Source organism: Anopheles arabiensis, chromosome 2 (assembly GCF_016920715.1).
Source record: "Anopheles arabiensis isolate DONGOLA chromosome 2, AaraD3, whole genome shotgun sequence".
Lineage (NCBI taxonomy): Eukaryota > Metazoa > Arthropoda > Insecta > Diptera > Culicidae > Anopheles > Anopheles arabiensis.
The window spans coordinates 33,074,451-33,089,636 of record NC_053517.1 but is presented as its reverse complement, the minus strand read 5'-3'; the positions used below and the strand labels follow the sequence as shown (position 1 = coordinate 33,089,636).

The following is a 15,186-nucleotide window of genomic DNA, read 5'->3' as shown; positions in this document are numbered from 1 at the left end:
TAGACGGAACGGTGGAACAATACGATACAGTAAGTGCAGTTCAACGGGACATTCAGAACAATTTCAGAATAAAAGGTTAGTTTCAATTAAGCTTACCAGTGGTGGATTTAGAGTATCGCCCCCCCCCCCTGTAGATGGCGATCGGGGAGGGTGGTACTGGCACCCAGCTTTTGATAACACCCAAAAGGTTCGATGACGGTTAAAAATGTCGAGATACTAATTCATTTGAAATTCTTTCAAGGTTTGATGGTTCAGAATGAAATGTATCCTTAAAAACCGTTAGAGCTTAGTGAAACGCATATTTTTCGGATAGTTTCCAAAGAAGTCAGCCCACATCTGTTGCAAAACAGTTGCTAAAGGTTTGTTGGGTATTCCAGAGATGATCAAATCTTCCTACATTACCTTAAATCGGCCGCGCAAAGTGAAGGAAATTGTGCAAAGCAACGATAATCTTACCCAATAAGTGTGTATCACATTCCATTTACACGTCCTGCTCTATGCGAGAAAAGAAAAAAACAATTATTCGCTTTTTAGTTTTTTGTTTACTTTTATTCGCCCTTTATCTCATTGCATAATCGCTTTCATTCTATTATTATCATTCTTTTCTTAACTTTCCTTTGCTTTTACCGCCTGCCGTTATTATTTGAAAATCCGCCTTTCCATTCGCTCGCTCTTTCACTTAAGCCCGCGTCCAAGCTTCTTTAATGCATCGGGCGGGTTTTTTCTTGAGAATAGCTGAAAAAAATGGCTATCGCGCTGCACTGTGTTTCAGCTTTTTTGCCTGTTTGTTTGCTTGCTTCCGCTTTTATACACAATAAATTGCAAAATTCTTAGCACACATAAACAAAATCGACTCGCGGCTGCGTTCGCTGCGTTGCGCAGCAGCTGATGCATATTTATATAAGCGCACGGCATGCATGATCAACATATAGGACATCCGGGCAGACACAAATAAGCCACACGGATGTTACCACTCCGAGAGTTAAGCAGAAGTTATCTACTACTACCACTACTACTAGAGAGCGCTGGTTGGGTTGACTTGGCGATTTGGACTTTCTGTTTTCCATTTCTCGAATCAATTGCAGTACACCGCCTCCACTGTACGCTGTGGTGTTTGCAGTTTTGTTCCCAACCGTGGACCACGCGTACCATATGAATGGGCCTGGGCCTGGTTCAGCCTGGCGGGGATTTAGTTTATTTGATTTCCAGTTCGGTTAACATGTGATTTTGCTCGTGTTTGTTTGTTTGTTGATGCTTGTTGCTGCACTTGCAATGTGTTGCCTGCAGATGCAGATGGATTCGATTATTGTGGCTTAATATTAGTATTCCTCCCGTTGTCGTTGGCTGCACGTTAGCATGCTTCATCCGCGCACATTCGCTTTACTCACAGACGCCACAAATACGCTAAAGAAATATCATACTGGTATTTGCTGCTTCTGCTGCTGTTGCCGCTGCTGTTGCTGATCTGCTTGCTGTTCGGCGCACTGGATGCCTTACTCATTATTGACTATTACACACAAATAGAGGTATTTTTGTAGTTCTAGAGTATCTGTTTACTGTCTCGTTGGGCGCACCTTTTTGTTTTGTTTCGTTTGCATTTCTTTTGTTTGTTAGTTTGTTGCTTGTTTTGATAATTATGCTGTGTTTGCTTTGCTTTGTATTTTGCTCTCAATAAGGATAATCGTTAATTTATGAAACTTAATTCAAACACTGCTATTATAGCACACGTAGCAAATCGATTTTTTGGAGGATTGCTGCCGACCTCTAATAAGCATACGGAACTATCTTTCTCCTTTTTTGACTCTGTTTGCTGTTGTGTTTTGTTTCCCTTGTAAAAGGATGCCAATAAACGCACCAAAAAAAAAAAACAACCAAACAAACATTAAACTGAACTTTTACATCCTCTTCCTATCTTTTCCTACCCTGTTCCCCACGCAAAAGCGGCTCTACTATGTGTGTCTGAGAGACAATGTGTGTGTGTGTGTGTCATCCATCCGGTTCGGCTGCTAAAAACCTCTCTACACGTGAATGGAAGGCACAGAGGCGCACTGCGTCCTCATCGGCATGTGTGTGTGTGTGTGATGAACTTTTTTTTTTAAATGGGTTGTTGTGCGCGTCTCTGGGCGTCCGGGGTTGACTTACACGCGGGCTCCACAGAAGCCAAAAACGTATGAGTTCTTGTTGTGTTGTGTTGTGTATGTTTGTGTGTGTTTTTTTTTCACCCTTGCACCACCCCCCGAACAAAGCAAAACTCAAACAAAATAACGATGCTCTAACGGACCTGGTGGGAAGCGCGATACTTAAATTGTCTTTACGTGGGATGATATCTATCTCTCTTACAGGTAATATTTATATGCTGTTGCGTGTTGTGGCTGGTTAATTGTTCTAATTTGTGCCATGGCCAATGGTTTCGCTCGTGATGGTTTTGCTCCCCGCTTTTAGCAACATTCTTTATCAGAGCAAGGTAATGATGACTTAGGGAATGAGAAGCATGAGAGTGAGAATTAACTTAAAGTGCAAACAAAAGGTTCAATTATTATTCCCCCTCCGTCTTTCTCCCCCCTTTCTCTAGTGTGCTACCCCCCTATCGCTAGATTCACATTTTATTTTACGCCTAATCGATATAATTAATGAGTAATTGGGTTGGTTTTTGTTTAGTATCAATGAATGTGTGTGTGCTGGTAGGTTGTAAATGTAAGCGTCTGCTTTAGACGAGGCGATGGCGATTAGAGAATTAGATTCTGAGAATTTCTACGGATTGTCGCAATATAAACACAAATACCTAAGAGATGTAAATCTACCGAAGCATCGGACCTAGCTGTAAACCAAAAAACAAACATCCTCACACACAAAAACCTGTGTAAAACTGTGTAAATCGCTACAATCATCATTGCCGTTCTTCGCCACGATCGTTCGATGAGCGGGAACAGTTGAGCCATCCTTGTGCTACTGAGGGTTACGCGCACACAGCACGAAATGCTTGCGAAATGCGAGCGCCTATTGCCGCGATGGCGATGGAAGCATTGGTTGGAGGGATAACATGATTTAGTGAGATATATTTCCCCTCACAGCACGGCACCAGCGGCAGTCGTAGCGGCAGGGGTGGTAATAATGCACCGGGGGGAAAGTTGCTAGTTTAGGTTTTATCATCATATCAGACTAGATTTGTATAGCCGCAAAAAGCTACATTTGTTCGCTTCGTTTGGATGCGCAATGTGTCACAGTTGTTCGCTTTCCCCTTTCTCCTCTACATACGTTGATTCTGATTTGCTTCTATTTGTTCAATGTGCTACAGTACCGATCGTCTTGTACGATCCAGTACACAGTTTACACGATCGCGCTGTGTGTGCTTGCTACTTCGCTTAAGGCGCCGAGAATCGTTGCGCGGGGCAAAGGCGACACTTTTGGAAAAGGAAACAACGAAAAAGAAAAAAAACTATCGATGATGGCACGTAATTATATGCAGGAGCGCGCATTCGGCTAGCACGTTTGTGTAGGCAAAGCATGGCTCGACTGTTCCCACCCAACACACAGCAGCTTCGGCTGGCTGCTTATAGGGACTGAGGTGTCGAAATAGAGGTGGTACAATTGCAATTTCTCATATAGCTGAGAGTATAGTTGGCAAACGAAACCAAAAACGCATGCTTGTCGCTTTACAGTAGTCTCCGTTTTGTTCTCCTGGGTTAGTTCGGTGTGTTCACCACCTCATCATCGTACATCCATCATCATCATCATCTTCAGCTTGTGTAAGAACGGTCGGTTGGTTCCTTGTATCGCGTGGTATCAGTGTATTCGGTATATAAAAAGAGTTAATCCTAATTGTCATTCTGCACATAAAATGTTCCAAAAAAGAAGAAGTCACAAAACTTCTTTCTTCGTTATGTTAGGTTTCTTTTTTCGTGTTGATCCTTCGCTTTCGTGCTGTTAAACTACTACGTTTCGGTGTTGTGTGTTATCGGTTGTGCGGTCTACGTCTTCTCGCCCTTTCTCATCGCCCGACTGCGCTTACTTAACTTACTGGAACTTTCTCGTTTGTCTAAACCGTTTCAGATAATAAGCCTTCAATCTCTGATTTGCTTGTCCTACTTCTCCTTCCTGTCCTTTACGCTACACCATTACACCTCGCACCATTCCAGCCGTCCACCTTTTCTCATAGCGCCAACCTTTGCTTTCAAAGGAATGCAGATGCAAAACGAGCTCCGGCGCAGCAGCTCCGTTACTGATCCTCATTTCAGTATCGCTACGCTACACTCACATTGCCCGACTTACGATACGTATATTGTATTTTGTTTGTTTGCTGGTTAGAGCGTAGTGTTTGTGTGTAATATATTGTTTAATATTGTTCGAATATTAATTACTACTTCGAGTCACACGGTCTTACCCTTTCTATCAACAATCGTTCACGATGCCTAGCGATATTTTATACAGATCAGCAAAATTTACAATAGCCCTATGCAGGAACTCATATTGTGCCTGGAACGAAAAGGGATGAAAGCGGATAGTGAGCTCGGTCGGGAGGATTTATTTCGCTCTGGACGAAGGAATCCCATTACTTACATATGTCTGTATCATTAAACTACGTTGTGCTCGAAGCTTTCGCACCACGGTGCAAATATCGACGCGTTTCTCCGTCTTCAGCTGCATCACTAATATACACATGGCAACGAAAAGAGAACTTTTGTCCGTTCCGAGACTGCGAAAGAAAAGGGCAGCGAAAAGGTATATGAATATACGCAAATAAGTAGCACAAAAGTGCAAAAGAAAAGAAAAAAACGTTCGCGCTTACCTGCAGTGAACGGCAATCGTAAAAATGTCCTGCTGCTGAGAGCTATGCTTCTGCGCCTGGTTCACGATCTCGATCATACCGCGGGTCACCTCCGGCACCTCGCCCTCCACCGTGGGCCATCCATTGTACTGGAACTGTGTCACGTGGATCGTGTCGTTGGTTTTGCAGTTGGTGACGGTGAACTCGCGCTTCGTGTAGTAAGGGCCACTCTCGCTCTGAATGTACGACACTAGCAGGTTTTCGTACTTCATCTCCTCGTCGGCCCAGTACCGGGGACACTTGTTTGGACCGTCGCCGATCTGGGGAGATGCAGAATCGCCGTTAGTTTCAAGAGGGGGACTAGCGTAAAACAAAAGCCGCACTTCGCCAAAGGACCTTACCTCCGAGAACATGACAATTGTTTTGATGCGTTGCTCGAATATCATGCGCCAAAAGTCGAAAATGGTATCCTCCATCGGGTCCTGGGTGATGACGAAGTTGTTCTCGTCATCGTACCCATCGATGAAGGACGCATTAATGTAGGTGCAGTTGTCCCGGCCCGGTATGGGGGCTAGTATGACGCGGTTCTTGTCGTACGGGATGCACGATTCGGAGCGATTTTTCGCCTTGTTTTCCTCGCTCGAGCCCATCGTCGTAGTTTTGCGCGTGTCCTCTTGGAACGCTTTTAGACGCTGCAAAGGGACAATATTAACGATGAAAATCAAATTTCTTTGGCGTTTTCGTTTGCGGCGATGAGCGTCCTGCTTACCTGGAACTGTAGCTCAAGTCGCGATATTTCGACGTTCTCCGATGACGGCTGCTTCAGCGCTTCGATGGTGCTGGCCAGCGACTTTTGATCGATCTCCGTGTCTCCAAAGTACGCCAGCTCGGCCAGTGCACGGTACAAAAAGATGTATTGTTTCTAAAATCGAAGCAAATTGTTGATTTTTTTTAACTTAAGTTGTGTTGCTTCCGCACAATGCTGATTACACACTCACCAAAGATTGGACGAGGAAGTTTCTTTGATATCGCATATCACAAATTGTGTTGAAAATAAACACCTGGCCCTCCTCCTGCAGCTGTTGCATGAGCGTGTCCAGCGCTACAAACGTACCGGTGCGACCGACGCCCGCACTGCAATGCACCAGAATGGGACCACGCTGCAGCGAGTATTCGGAGTTGATTCGGTTGATAAACTTCGTTATGCCTTGCGGGTGTTCCGGTGCCATGAAATCCTTCCACGCCAAATAGTGGTACTGGCTGATCTCGCGAGACGTTTCCTCGCCCGAGCTGGCGGACCGTTTCGTAACCTGCGCAACACGAAAAAAAAAAACATTATTGCTCCAAGATCGACCAGGATGAACCATCCATGCTGTCGGTCCTACCTTCAACGTGCGAATGATGTAATCGGCGTAGTATGTAAGCGACTGGAACGTGATCAGCAGCTCGCCGTACTGGATGGAATCGTTCGTGCTTTCCGGCCAATACTTGGCACACTTGGTCTTGTTGTACTCCTCCAGATTCGTCAGCATTACGATAATCTCCAGATGCTGCTCCCAGATCATGCGCCAAAAGTCGTTGATGGTGGCATCCATCGGACCCTGGGCGCAGATGAACTTCTTGCGCTCCTTGTACCCGATGACAAAGTTCGCATTGATGTAGTCCGAGCCGGCCAATCCGTTCAGTGGCGTGAGCTTTACGCGCGTCTGATCGTACGCCTTAATGTCGGGGTACCGGTTCTTGGGCATGTTTTCCTTCATGTCGGAGTTCTTCGTCGTCCGGTCGGCAAACTTGTCCGGCAGCAGCTCGAACTCGTGCTGGAACCCGTAGTCCGAGTCCTTGTGCTTGTCGTTGTACGCCTTCGGCAGGTCGTCTTTCGAGATCGGCGGCAGCACTGGCGGCTTGGCACTGCTGGAACCGAGCAAATGACGATGATGAACATTAACACCACGGCCACCATTGCAGAGGGCTCGTCTGTAGAGAAGGGGAGAGACAGGAAGGGAGCAAAAATAGTCCCGGGGCAACAAAAACAAAACTCGCAGGAAAACCAAACCGTCGGTGTGGGTCTTTGTTCCATTTTCCCTCCCCAGACTGATCGAAACAGCGAACGCTTACCTCAACGAGTCGCCCAAACTGATCGCCTCTCCCTCCTGTGCGATGTTGTTGCTGACGTGCTTGTGCAGGAAGCACAGCACCATTAGCACAATCACCACCACGGCAATCAGTGCCAGCAGGACTTGAATCACAATGTTCAGTATGTAGGACAAATCGTTTCCGTCCACGTCTCCCTCCATCGGTGCTCCGGCATTCATTTCCTGGAAGTACTCGCTAAAAGTCGACAGGTAGTCGCGTCCATCATTGCCGCTGTCGGTTTTTACTGCAGTGGAGAAACAAATATTGAAAATTTCGTTCATCATCTTTACACCATCAACGGAGAATTACGACCACACTTACCGACAACCTCCAGGAATCCGGTGTAATTACTCGTTGGATCCAGAGCACCGTCAAAAACCGTTTCCAGCCGTGTCAGCGATTCATAATATTTGCCCGTATCTCGTTTCTCGTGATTGGAGGACGCTTTACGCTCATCTTCTAGAGCAACCGCTTCATTGCCCGTCCGGGCTCCCGGTGCTGCCGTCACATCATCTGCTGCCGGTAGATCATCGCGTGCCGCAGGCAATTCTGTTGGAAAACGCATAAGAAAATGAAAAAACAGATCTTCCAGACACAAAAACGAACTGACACCGACCTGTCGTTGCTGGTGCACGTTCCGCCTCGACCTGCACACGGTGCCGCATTTGCAGGCACTGTGGACACAGGCCCACTGCCGGACTGTTTTTACCATCGCCCAGAAACACCTCCGTCTGGCTGCTCATACCGGCGAACACCTCGGCCAGATAGGTTCCACCGTGCGTGTTATTCATCGAATGCACGTCCGCGTAGCTCGTGATGAGCGCGTTCTCGGGCGCCGGCAGCGACCCATTATGGTGTATGTGGATGCGCGTCAGGTACACCTTGTAGCAGCAGATCGGTCCATTCCGCTCGGACAGCCGGGGCAGAAACAGTTTAAAGATCCAGTCGTCCTGATCCGTCCGCAGCTTGCCCCAGCTAATGCGGCCCAGATTGTCGGGCGTGGTGGCCGGCATGGTGCAGGTGGCCGACGCAACCACGCCGGGCCGCTTCGTGCGCGTGTGCGCCGTAACGTTCACGGTGTAGTTCGTGTTCGGCGGCACATTGTCGTACTCGGTCGCGTACGCGGTGGAGTACGAGTCCGGGTTGATGTTTTTGATCTTCGGTCCCCAAATGTCGCTCTTCATCATGCCAAACTCGGACCGATAGTTGGCCACGCCGCTCAAAATGGCCTGATACGACATGATTTTCCCATTCGGAAACTCGGGCACCTCCCAGCGCACGCGAACAAAGTTGCGTCGCGAGATGTTGTGGTGCGAGCAGGTAATTTGCAGACTGCGCGGCGCCGACGCCTGCCCATCGCTCGTCGTCCCGTTCACCGGGTCCGACCAGTTGCCGCAGATTTTCGTCAGCTCGCTGCAGGCACGCACGCGAAAGTTGTACGTCGTGGCGGTCGCTAAGTTATCGAACATGTACGGCAGGTTGCGGCTGTTCTGCGGATGGAACGCTTCCTTCTTCATGACGGAGTCGTTCACACCGGCGTGCGATACGACCAGCTCGTAGTACTGGATGTAGTCGGTGAGGTTCGCCGGCGGCGGTGCCCAGCCGATCGTGATCGTGCTGTGCGAGCTGCCCTTCACCTCGACCTCCGGCGTGAAGCTCGGGTCCGTGTCGAGCGTGCGTATCGTTTCGCTGTACTCGTGGTGCTTGCTGTCGCCCTGCCCGTTCGATGCGCCCAAGCTGATCTTGTAGTCCGTGCCGGGCTCGAACCCGTCCAGCACGTAGAACGAATTGTTTCCTCCTATCTTCTCGCGATAGTACGTGAACGTTTGGTCGCCCGTTTTCAGGTAGCGCACGATGTAGTTCTTGATCCGATCGTTGCCATCGTTGACCGTCCAGTTGAGATAGATTTTGTTCGCTCCGACGGCTTTCGCGTAATCGATCGTTACCTGCGGCACGTCCAGTATCAGCAGCGCCATCGATTTCTTCACCTCGTAGTTGGCCGCCTGCATCTGCGCCGAGGGCAGGACCACGCACGAGTACGTGCCGTTGTGGCCCTTGGTGAGATCGCGCAGGGTCAGGGTGGCGTTCACGTGCCGCTCGTCGATCACCCGCTGTTCCGAGTTGTTGGCCAGCGCCCGCAGGCTGCTTTCGCCCGATGCATCCTCCTTCACCCAGTAGATCGTGTGCGACAGCGGAAACGCCTCGATCACGCAGTACAGCTGCTGGGTGCTGGTCGTCTTAGTTCTAATCTTTTCGTTGCTAGTTTGGGTGATCTTTGGTAGAATTACGGTGCGCACGGTGTACGACACGTTGAGACCATTTTCCAGGTTGTAGCAGGTGTAGTTACCTTCGTCGGATTTGGTAAAATTGTGTATGGTCAGGGTGTAGTACAGCTTCGGAGCGTTTGCTTCGTCCGCCTCGTCCGCCGGATCGAGGTAGGACAGCTTCCGGACCGCCTCACTGCTGTCCACGATAAGGAACGATATACTGCAAAATGATCGAGTATGGTGATTAGTAATTAATTGCCCTATACTCCCAATTCCAAACTCTATCCACCCACCACCCCACACACTTACCGTGAGTTGGAAATGTTTGCGCCATTCTTTTGCCACACTATGTTCTGATTCTCGGACGTGGCACAGGACAGCGTTCCGTTACTGCCGGCAATGAAGTATTCCTCTCGCACTGAAAACGATTGGGGGAAGATGCATTAGTCATCATGCGACAGTCAGACGCACCGGTACGCTAGGGCAGGGCGTGTTTGTTGTCTGCTTTTGCTATACCTTGACTATCCTTCGCTGCAACCAGCTGACACACGACGTAAACACTTACGAGCCAGCACAAGGGGGCTTGCTTTTTCCACATTGCTTGCCGTCTTCGGGTAAGAGCGTGTGGAAAACAGCTCTTCGATGGCACTGTGATCGGCTTCGCCTGCGCTGCTGCTAATCCGCCCCCTCTTATGATTTGAAGCTATCTGCTGATGCTGCTGCTGCTGCTGCCTGTCTGCCAACACCCAACTGTGCCGCGAAAACTGCCCAGCTTCCGCGGGCGGGGACGGACGGACAGCACACACACACACACAACACACAACCACACACTCACACACGGATTTATCTCTCGCCCGTTTGTTCGTTGATTGTTCTGCCTCCGGTACGCTTTCCGCTGTTGCTTCTACTTTTTCTTGCCTGGTTGCTGCTGCTGCTGCTGCTGCTGCTGCTGCTGCTGCTCCTCGTACAGCGCCCACGAAACACACCTCTCTTTCTCCCTCTCGCACCTTTCTCCGGGGGCAGTTCGGATGCGGCTTATCACACGCTCGCTGCACTGTGCCGGTGCGCGTAACGCACTTTATTCTATCGCAACTACACTGCACGCAACCATCACTCACTTTTCTATTGCTTCTGTTTCATGGTTTCAGCACTTTTCGGCAGCGTTTTTGCGGACCCAAACGGGAATGGGAAAACAAAAACCGTGTACAATGGCGACCGAAGTGAATGTGAGCCCAGGTTGGTGCATGTTGACACAGTTTGACAGCCGACTCCGGTGCGCAGCGGCTCGTGGCGTTGACAGTACATGTGCGCTCGTTTGCCCAAGTAGCGAATGTGTGTTGTGCATTTTGTTTGGTTTTTATTCAGTTGTTAAATGGAAATTGATCAAAAACTTGCAACATTCGCAAATAAACGCATAGATGAATGCAGATTAATTATTCATTGATGGGAATTTGAATAGTGTATTAAATCCTGTCCTTAGCTTTGACGAGTGCTGCATGGTACGGATTGTATGGATGCGCCTCGTATTGTTTATGTTCCTAGGACCCGTATTTGAGGAGTTTTTTTTTTGTAAAAAAAGTCAACAGTGGTTAGGTGGATTTATAAATGCTGTTTATTTCGGTAAGACAGTTTAAAAATGAAAGTTACTCAACAACTTAAAATATACAATGATAAGTGATGGATCGGAATTTCATATCATAGTGCTAGATTGTTCGTCTTATTTTTCTATTTGGCGTAACGACCTGCGCGGTCATTCGAGTCTTATTCAGTAGTATTTAGTATTATCCGTAGCGGGATAGTCAGTCTTTGATACAGAAGGAAGGAAGGATCCATAAGTTATTAATACAAACTATTTTCGTGCAAGATCTAGCTGCTGGGGTTTTATTATTTGGAATTATAATATTCTTTTGCATAGTCATTTGCATCTCTCTTGCTATCAGCACTAGCTTTGTTAGCAGTGTACAGAAATTTATCTTTGCCATATTTGTATCTTCCACAACTGGAATTCCGCATGAATGCTTCACACAAAGCGGTGCGAAAATAGAACTCTAGTTTATCTACCGGAAAGAACCATAAAATCGGATAACGAAACAGTTGCCGATAACAGCTCGGGGATAAAGATCGAACTTTACTGGTGGACACACTTTTCGTCTGTTTCTAAGGTATCGTTTGGCGCGGGTCGTTGTGTTGAACGCATGGTCGTTCTGTTGCGCTAGGATTTGAATTTTCTACTGCAACGATAATAACAACAAGCTGCTGTGATAGGGCGGTATAAATTTATCAGTAGCTTACGCAGAAAGCTATCTCTACCAGTAGTAGCAGTGGTAGTAGTAGGAAGGACTGATAATCGACTTTTATTTCACGACATCTTTCACAACATTGCGTCGCAAGCAGTCGGAACGCCGGAAGAACAACCTATCGACGCACGTTACCAGCCTATCAAACCATGTTCATCATATCCAACATTTCGGACCATCGGGGCTAAGGGTTTTTATCACAGAAACAATAAAGAGGCGTGTGATATGGCGAATCGAACGGCACTAGGGCCCAATAATTGCATTACTAAATCAATCGGCGCAAACGCTTGTCAATTGTGTGTCGAGTGGATTACTTGCCACTTGACTGATTGACTCCCTTATCTTTGCTGCTGGCCCCAGCAGCAACAGCAGCAGCAGCAACAGCAGCAACAGCAATACTACCACCGCGCGCATAGGGAACAGAAGCCAACGCGGCACACACACACAAATAGAAAGAAAACAAAACACCTTTGAACAAGCTACAAATGAGCCACGACACACGGTACCTGGGCGGGGGATGGATGTGGTTACGTGTGGAATCCGCCGATAGCAATTTTCCATATTTTTAGTTAATAATACATTCCACTCGTGGCACGCTCAGAGCTAATCAGAGTTTACGAGCCTTCGGCACCGCGACCGGCACCGGGATTGTTCAATTGTGCCCTATCGCCAAGGTGTACTGTTTGTACAAACGATGGCTTCGCAGATGAGACAATGTTTTCAAAACGCTAAGAACCATCTCATATTAGCGCTCTACTTCCCCTTGTTTATGGGCTTCGGTTGCACCATCACCTCATCTGCCGGATAGGAGCCCCCGAGGGTTGGGAAGGCGCATAGAATTTACGACACGTCGTCCATCAGTGGGATAGAAAATAGGATGCACCCAGCTCCCGCCCCACCAGCACCCTACTACACTCTGTGGCAATAGTAGCAATTGATAAGTTTCTTTGAACAATACAATCTATTCGAGCGATAGGACCATAGGACCAACCATATCGGGCAAACGGCGCAGGTGTGGACGCTTGAGGCGAAGAGCCAACCAGCGACCCGGTGCTCTGCTACCTGGTCAGTTATGTCAGTGCGTCAGCTCTTGTCGTGTGACGATGGCGAAAGGCACTGATAACGGCTTCATCAAGGCGGCGCAGAGTGAGTGCACGTTTCTTGCTTACTAGAGCCACACACACAAACATACACACATCCCGAACTGGGGACTCTATCATTCGCGTGCAGATCGCGTTCGTAGAACAATAACACCCTTTTTCAGACTCGAGCACGATACCGATGGCTTCCAGTACGCGTGATCTGTGTCCACTTCGGGCCAAGGGGATGTGGATGGAGCACAGATAGCCCTAATCAACTGGGCACCCAATTCACACTTATCGTCTTGGGTGACAAATTATCGGTACTGCTGAATACGTATGTGTATGGTGTGTATGGGAGACGCCTAACAGATTGTGTCGTAAAGAGAGAGAGAGAGAGATAGAGAAAAAACCAAAAGCAATGAACCTCCCACCGGTTTATGGCGAACCCTTTAAATTTATCGCATTAATCTGTTATCTCTTACCATTGTGTCCCCGGTACGGGTAATGTTTATGGTCACGGCAGTAACAAATGATTTGAAATGCTCTCTGGCTGCAATATTACGATCCAGCTTTCGTCGCAATGATAGACGGGTGGAGGTTGAAGCGTCTCGTCCAGTGTCGTTCAATCAATTTATATTGCACCCGAAAACATTACACCCCGTTGTGGTTTTACAGCAGAAACTTACAAGCTGCTACACTGTACAGGATCGATAAAGTAGCTCAATTTGTTTATGATCCTCAGTGTGCCGTGCCTCCAGTAGAGATGGGTGGAATGGGTGCAGAAGCAAAGCAGTCCACTCCCGGGTTGGTTTGTAGTGGTTGAGTTTTCACACCGTGTATCTTGGGCGGCCCAACAATCCAAACGATACATGCGTCGGGTGCTGCAAGCTATGAACGTAGTTCGATTCCACTGTGGGAACCATTCCTCTCCAATGCGTCCGGTTTTTACTGCGCAATATGTTTGTTGTCCTTAAAAAGATCAGGAAATATCATCATCCATGGTCGGGTCCGGTTTTGGACGTGTTTAAACCCTTTGTTACTGTGACCCTGATTAGCCAAGACACGTTATAACCTGAAAGCTTTTGGTTGGTAGTAAGGTGATGACACTAGGTTTACCCAAATCGTACCACCTGCTTTCTGGGCTTATCAACGAATATCAAGCCCAGCGTATCGAGCAACGATCAAACAACAATAGACCAAAGTGTGTTGCCATAACTGTCCTGTCGAAGGTTGCAGAAACAACGAAAAGGAGCCGCTCGCGCGCCTTGTACTAGAAGCCAACAAGAGCGAGGCCATTATTTCTCATTAATATTATTAAAGGCACATGATGTTCATCAGTGTGTTCGTGTGTCAACGAGGTTGAAGTTGATTGTGTGTTGTGTGTGTGCCTCTGATGTTCGTAATTTTAATATCTCGTACATTACGCGACGAAAAGCAAACCTCGAATTTCACCCTCGAATCCGCAACGAATCCGCTACGAATGACACAGCACGGCGGCGCGCGCGCTCATCGCGTATTCGATGCACGTTCAGCATTTTAGTGACACATTAAAATAAGCAAACTTAAGTCTCCGCGAATCGTCGGCGCAGGTCGCCTGCGCTCACGGAAAGCGCACGAACGAACCCCCCTTGGTTGGGGCGTTGCACTTGGTCCCGGGTGGTGGGGTGGCAGGGCTAGAGAGCTGCGGCATTAGCCGGTACTTACGCTAGCTTCGGCGGAACATTTCCATTTGCATTCGATGGCGCTGCCACATGTGTGTACTATCCGAGTTTGGGCCATCCCCTGCGCGCCAGCCCAGGGATTACACATGTACGCGCCGATACGTAGTAGCAGCGCACATGGATATCGCGTAACATCACCGCGGTCGGTGTCTTCCGTGCGCAAGACGTAAGGATTACGGATTTTTCGGATTCCACCTGTCATCGGTCGGTACCTGGTAAAGCCGTTTTTTTTGTCGGTTGCCGTGACGCTTTCCTCAACAACTGCACTGGTGTGTTATCTGGGCAAATATTAATTATAAACTGTCTGATAACTCGGAAGCGCGTTTAGAACGCGCAGCCCCAAAGAAGGACGGAGGGGCGATTGCGCAGGAAACACAGATAGACGACTCAACCCCTTGCGACTTGGGACGGGACCGGGGGACAGCGGATCAGCCAAAAGCTTATAATACCCGATCCAAGGTGTGTATCAATTATTTTTAACTCTACCGCCACTGGCGTCGGCATTATCAGTTCCGGCCGAAAAAGGAGAAATGTGTCCAACCCTTCGGAGGGGTTTTTTTGTTCGGATCCACCCTTTCATGTGCTCCTGGTGGGTGGTCCCCAGGGCGGACGGACACGGCAAACTAAAAAGCTAATCCACTCGGACTAACGAACATCCCAAGCGGCGGGGGCATTAACGGTTTTGCAGCAAACGTCACAGCAGAGCGTTCCTGCTTTTGGAAGGAGTTTGGGAATGCTCTGCTCCCGGTGCGAAAGCGAAGCGAACCACTTGTTTGCCCAATTCTTTTATGGCACCTTCTTTACTTAAACAAATTAATAAGCAAATATGATAAAGCAAACGAGATAATTCATCATCCTAAATCAACTGTCAGCAAGTAAGCCATGAATTTTGACCTTCCATTGCAAAGAGAATCTTGCTCC

At 48.2% G+C, this 15,186-nt stretch overlaps 1 protein-coding gene across 3 annotated transcripts; it reads right to left on the bottom strand.

Moving 5' to 3' along the window:
- Positions 1-1,153: 1,153 nt before the first annotated feature.
- LOC120908740 (tyrosine-protein phosphatase 69D) lies at positions 1,154-10,409 on the bottom strand. 3 transcript variants are annotated; one of them, XM_040320059.1, is made up of 12 exons: positions 9,682-10,409; positions 9,475-9,583; positions 7,515-9,385; positions 7,220-7,447; positions 6,881-7,142; positions 6,151-6,739; positions 5,764-6,075; positions 5,535-5,687; positions 5,167-5,457; positions 4,787-5,085; positions 4,558-4,693; positions 1,154-4,473 (listed from the first exon to the last, which is right to left on the bottom strand). In XM_040320059.1, the coding sequence occupies exons 1-12, from the start codon at positions 9,761-9,763 to the stop codon at positions 4,390-4,392; spliced, it is 4,416 nt and encodes a 1,471-aa protein (XP_040175993.1). In that variant the 5' UTR covers positions 9,764-10,409; the 3' UTR covers positions 1,154-4,389. The 3 variants fall into 3 exon arrangements, with proteins under 3 accessions (XP_040175993.1, XP_040175994.1, XP_040175995.1); XM_040320060.1 differs by having other exon boundaries at positions 4,357-4,473; positions 6,151-6,676; XM_040320061.1 differs by having other exon boundaries at positions 4,357-4,473; positions 6,151-6,673.
- Between the last annotated feature and the right edge of the window lie 4,777 nt (positions 10,410-15,186).

Coding starts and splice junctions, on each gene's coding strand:
- LOC120908740 (XM_040320059.1), bottom strand. CDS start 9,763: ATGTGGAAAAAGCAAGCCCCCTTGTGCTGGCTCGTAAGTGTTTACGTC. Junction 7,448..7,514: donor ACGTGCACCAGCAACGACAG/GTCGGTGTCAGT, acceptor GTTTTCCAACAG/AATTGCCTGCGGCACGCGAT. Junction 5,086..5,166: donor CAATTGTCATGTTCTCGGAG/GTAAGGTCCTTT, acceptor GCATCTCCCCAG/ATCGGCGACGGTCCAAACAA.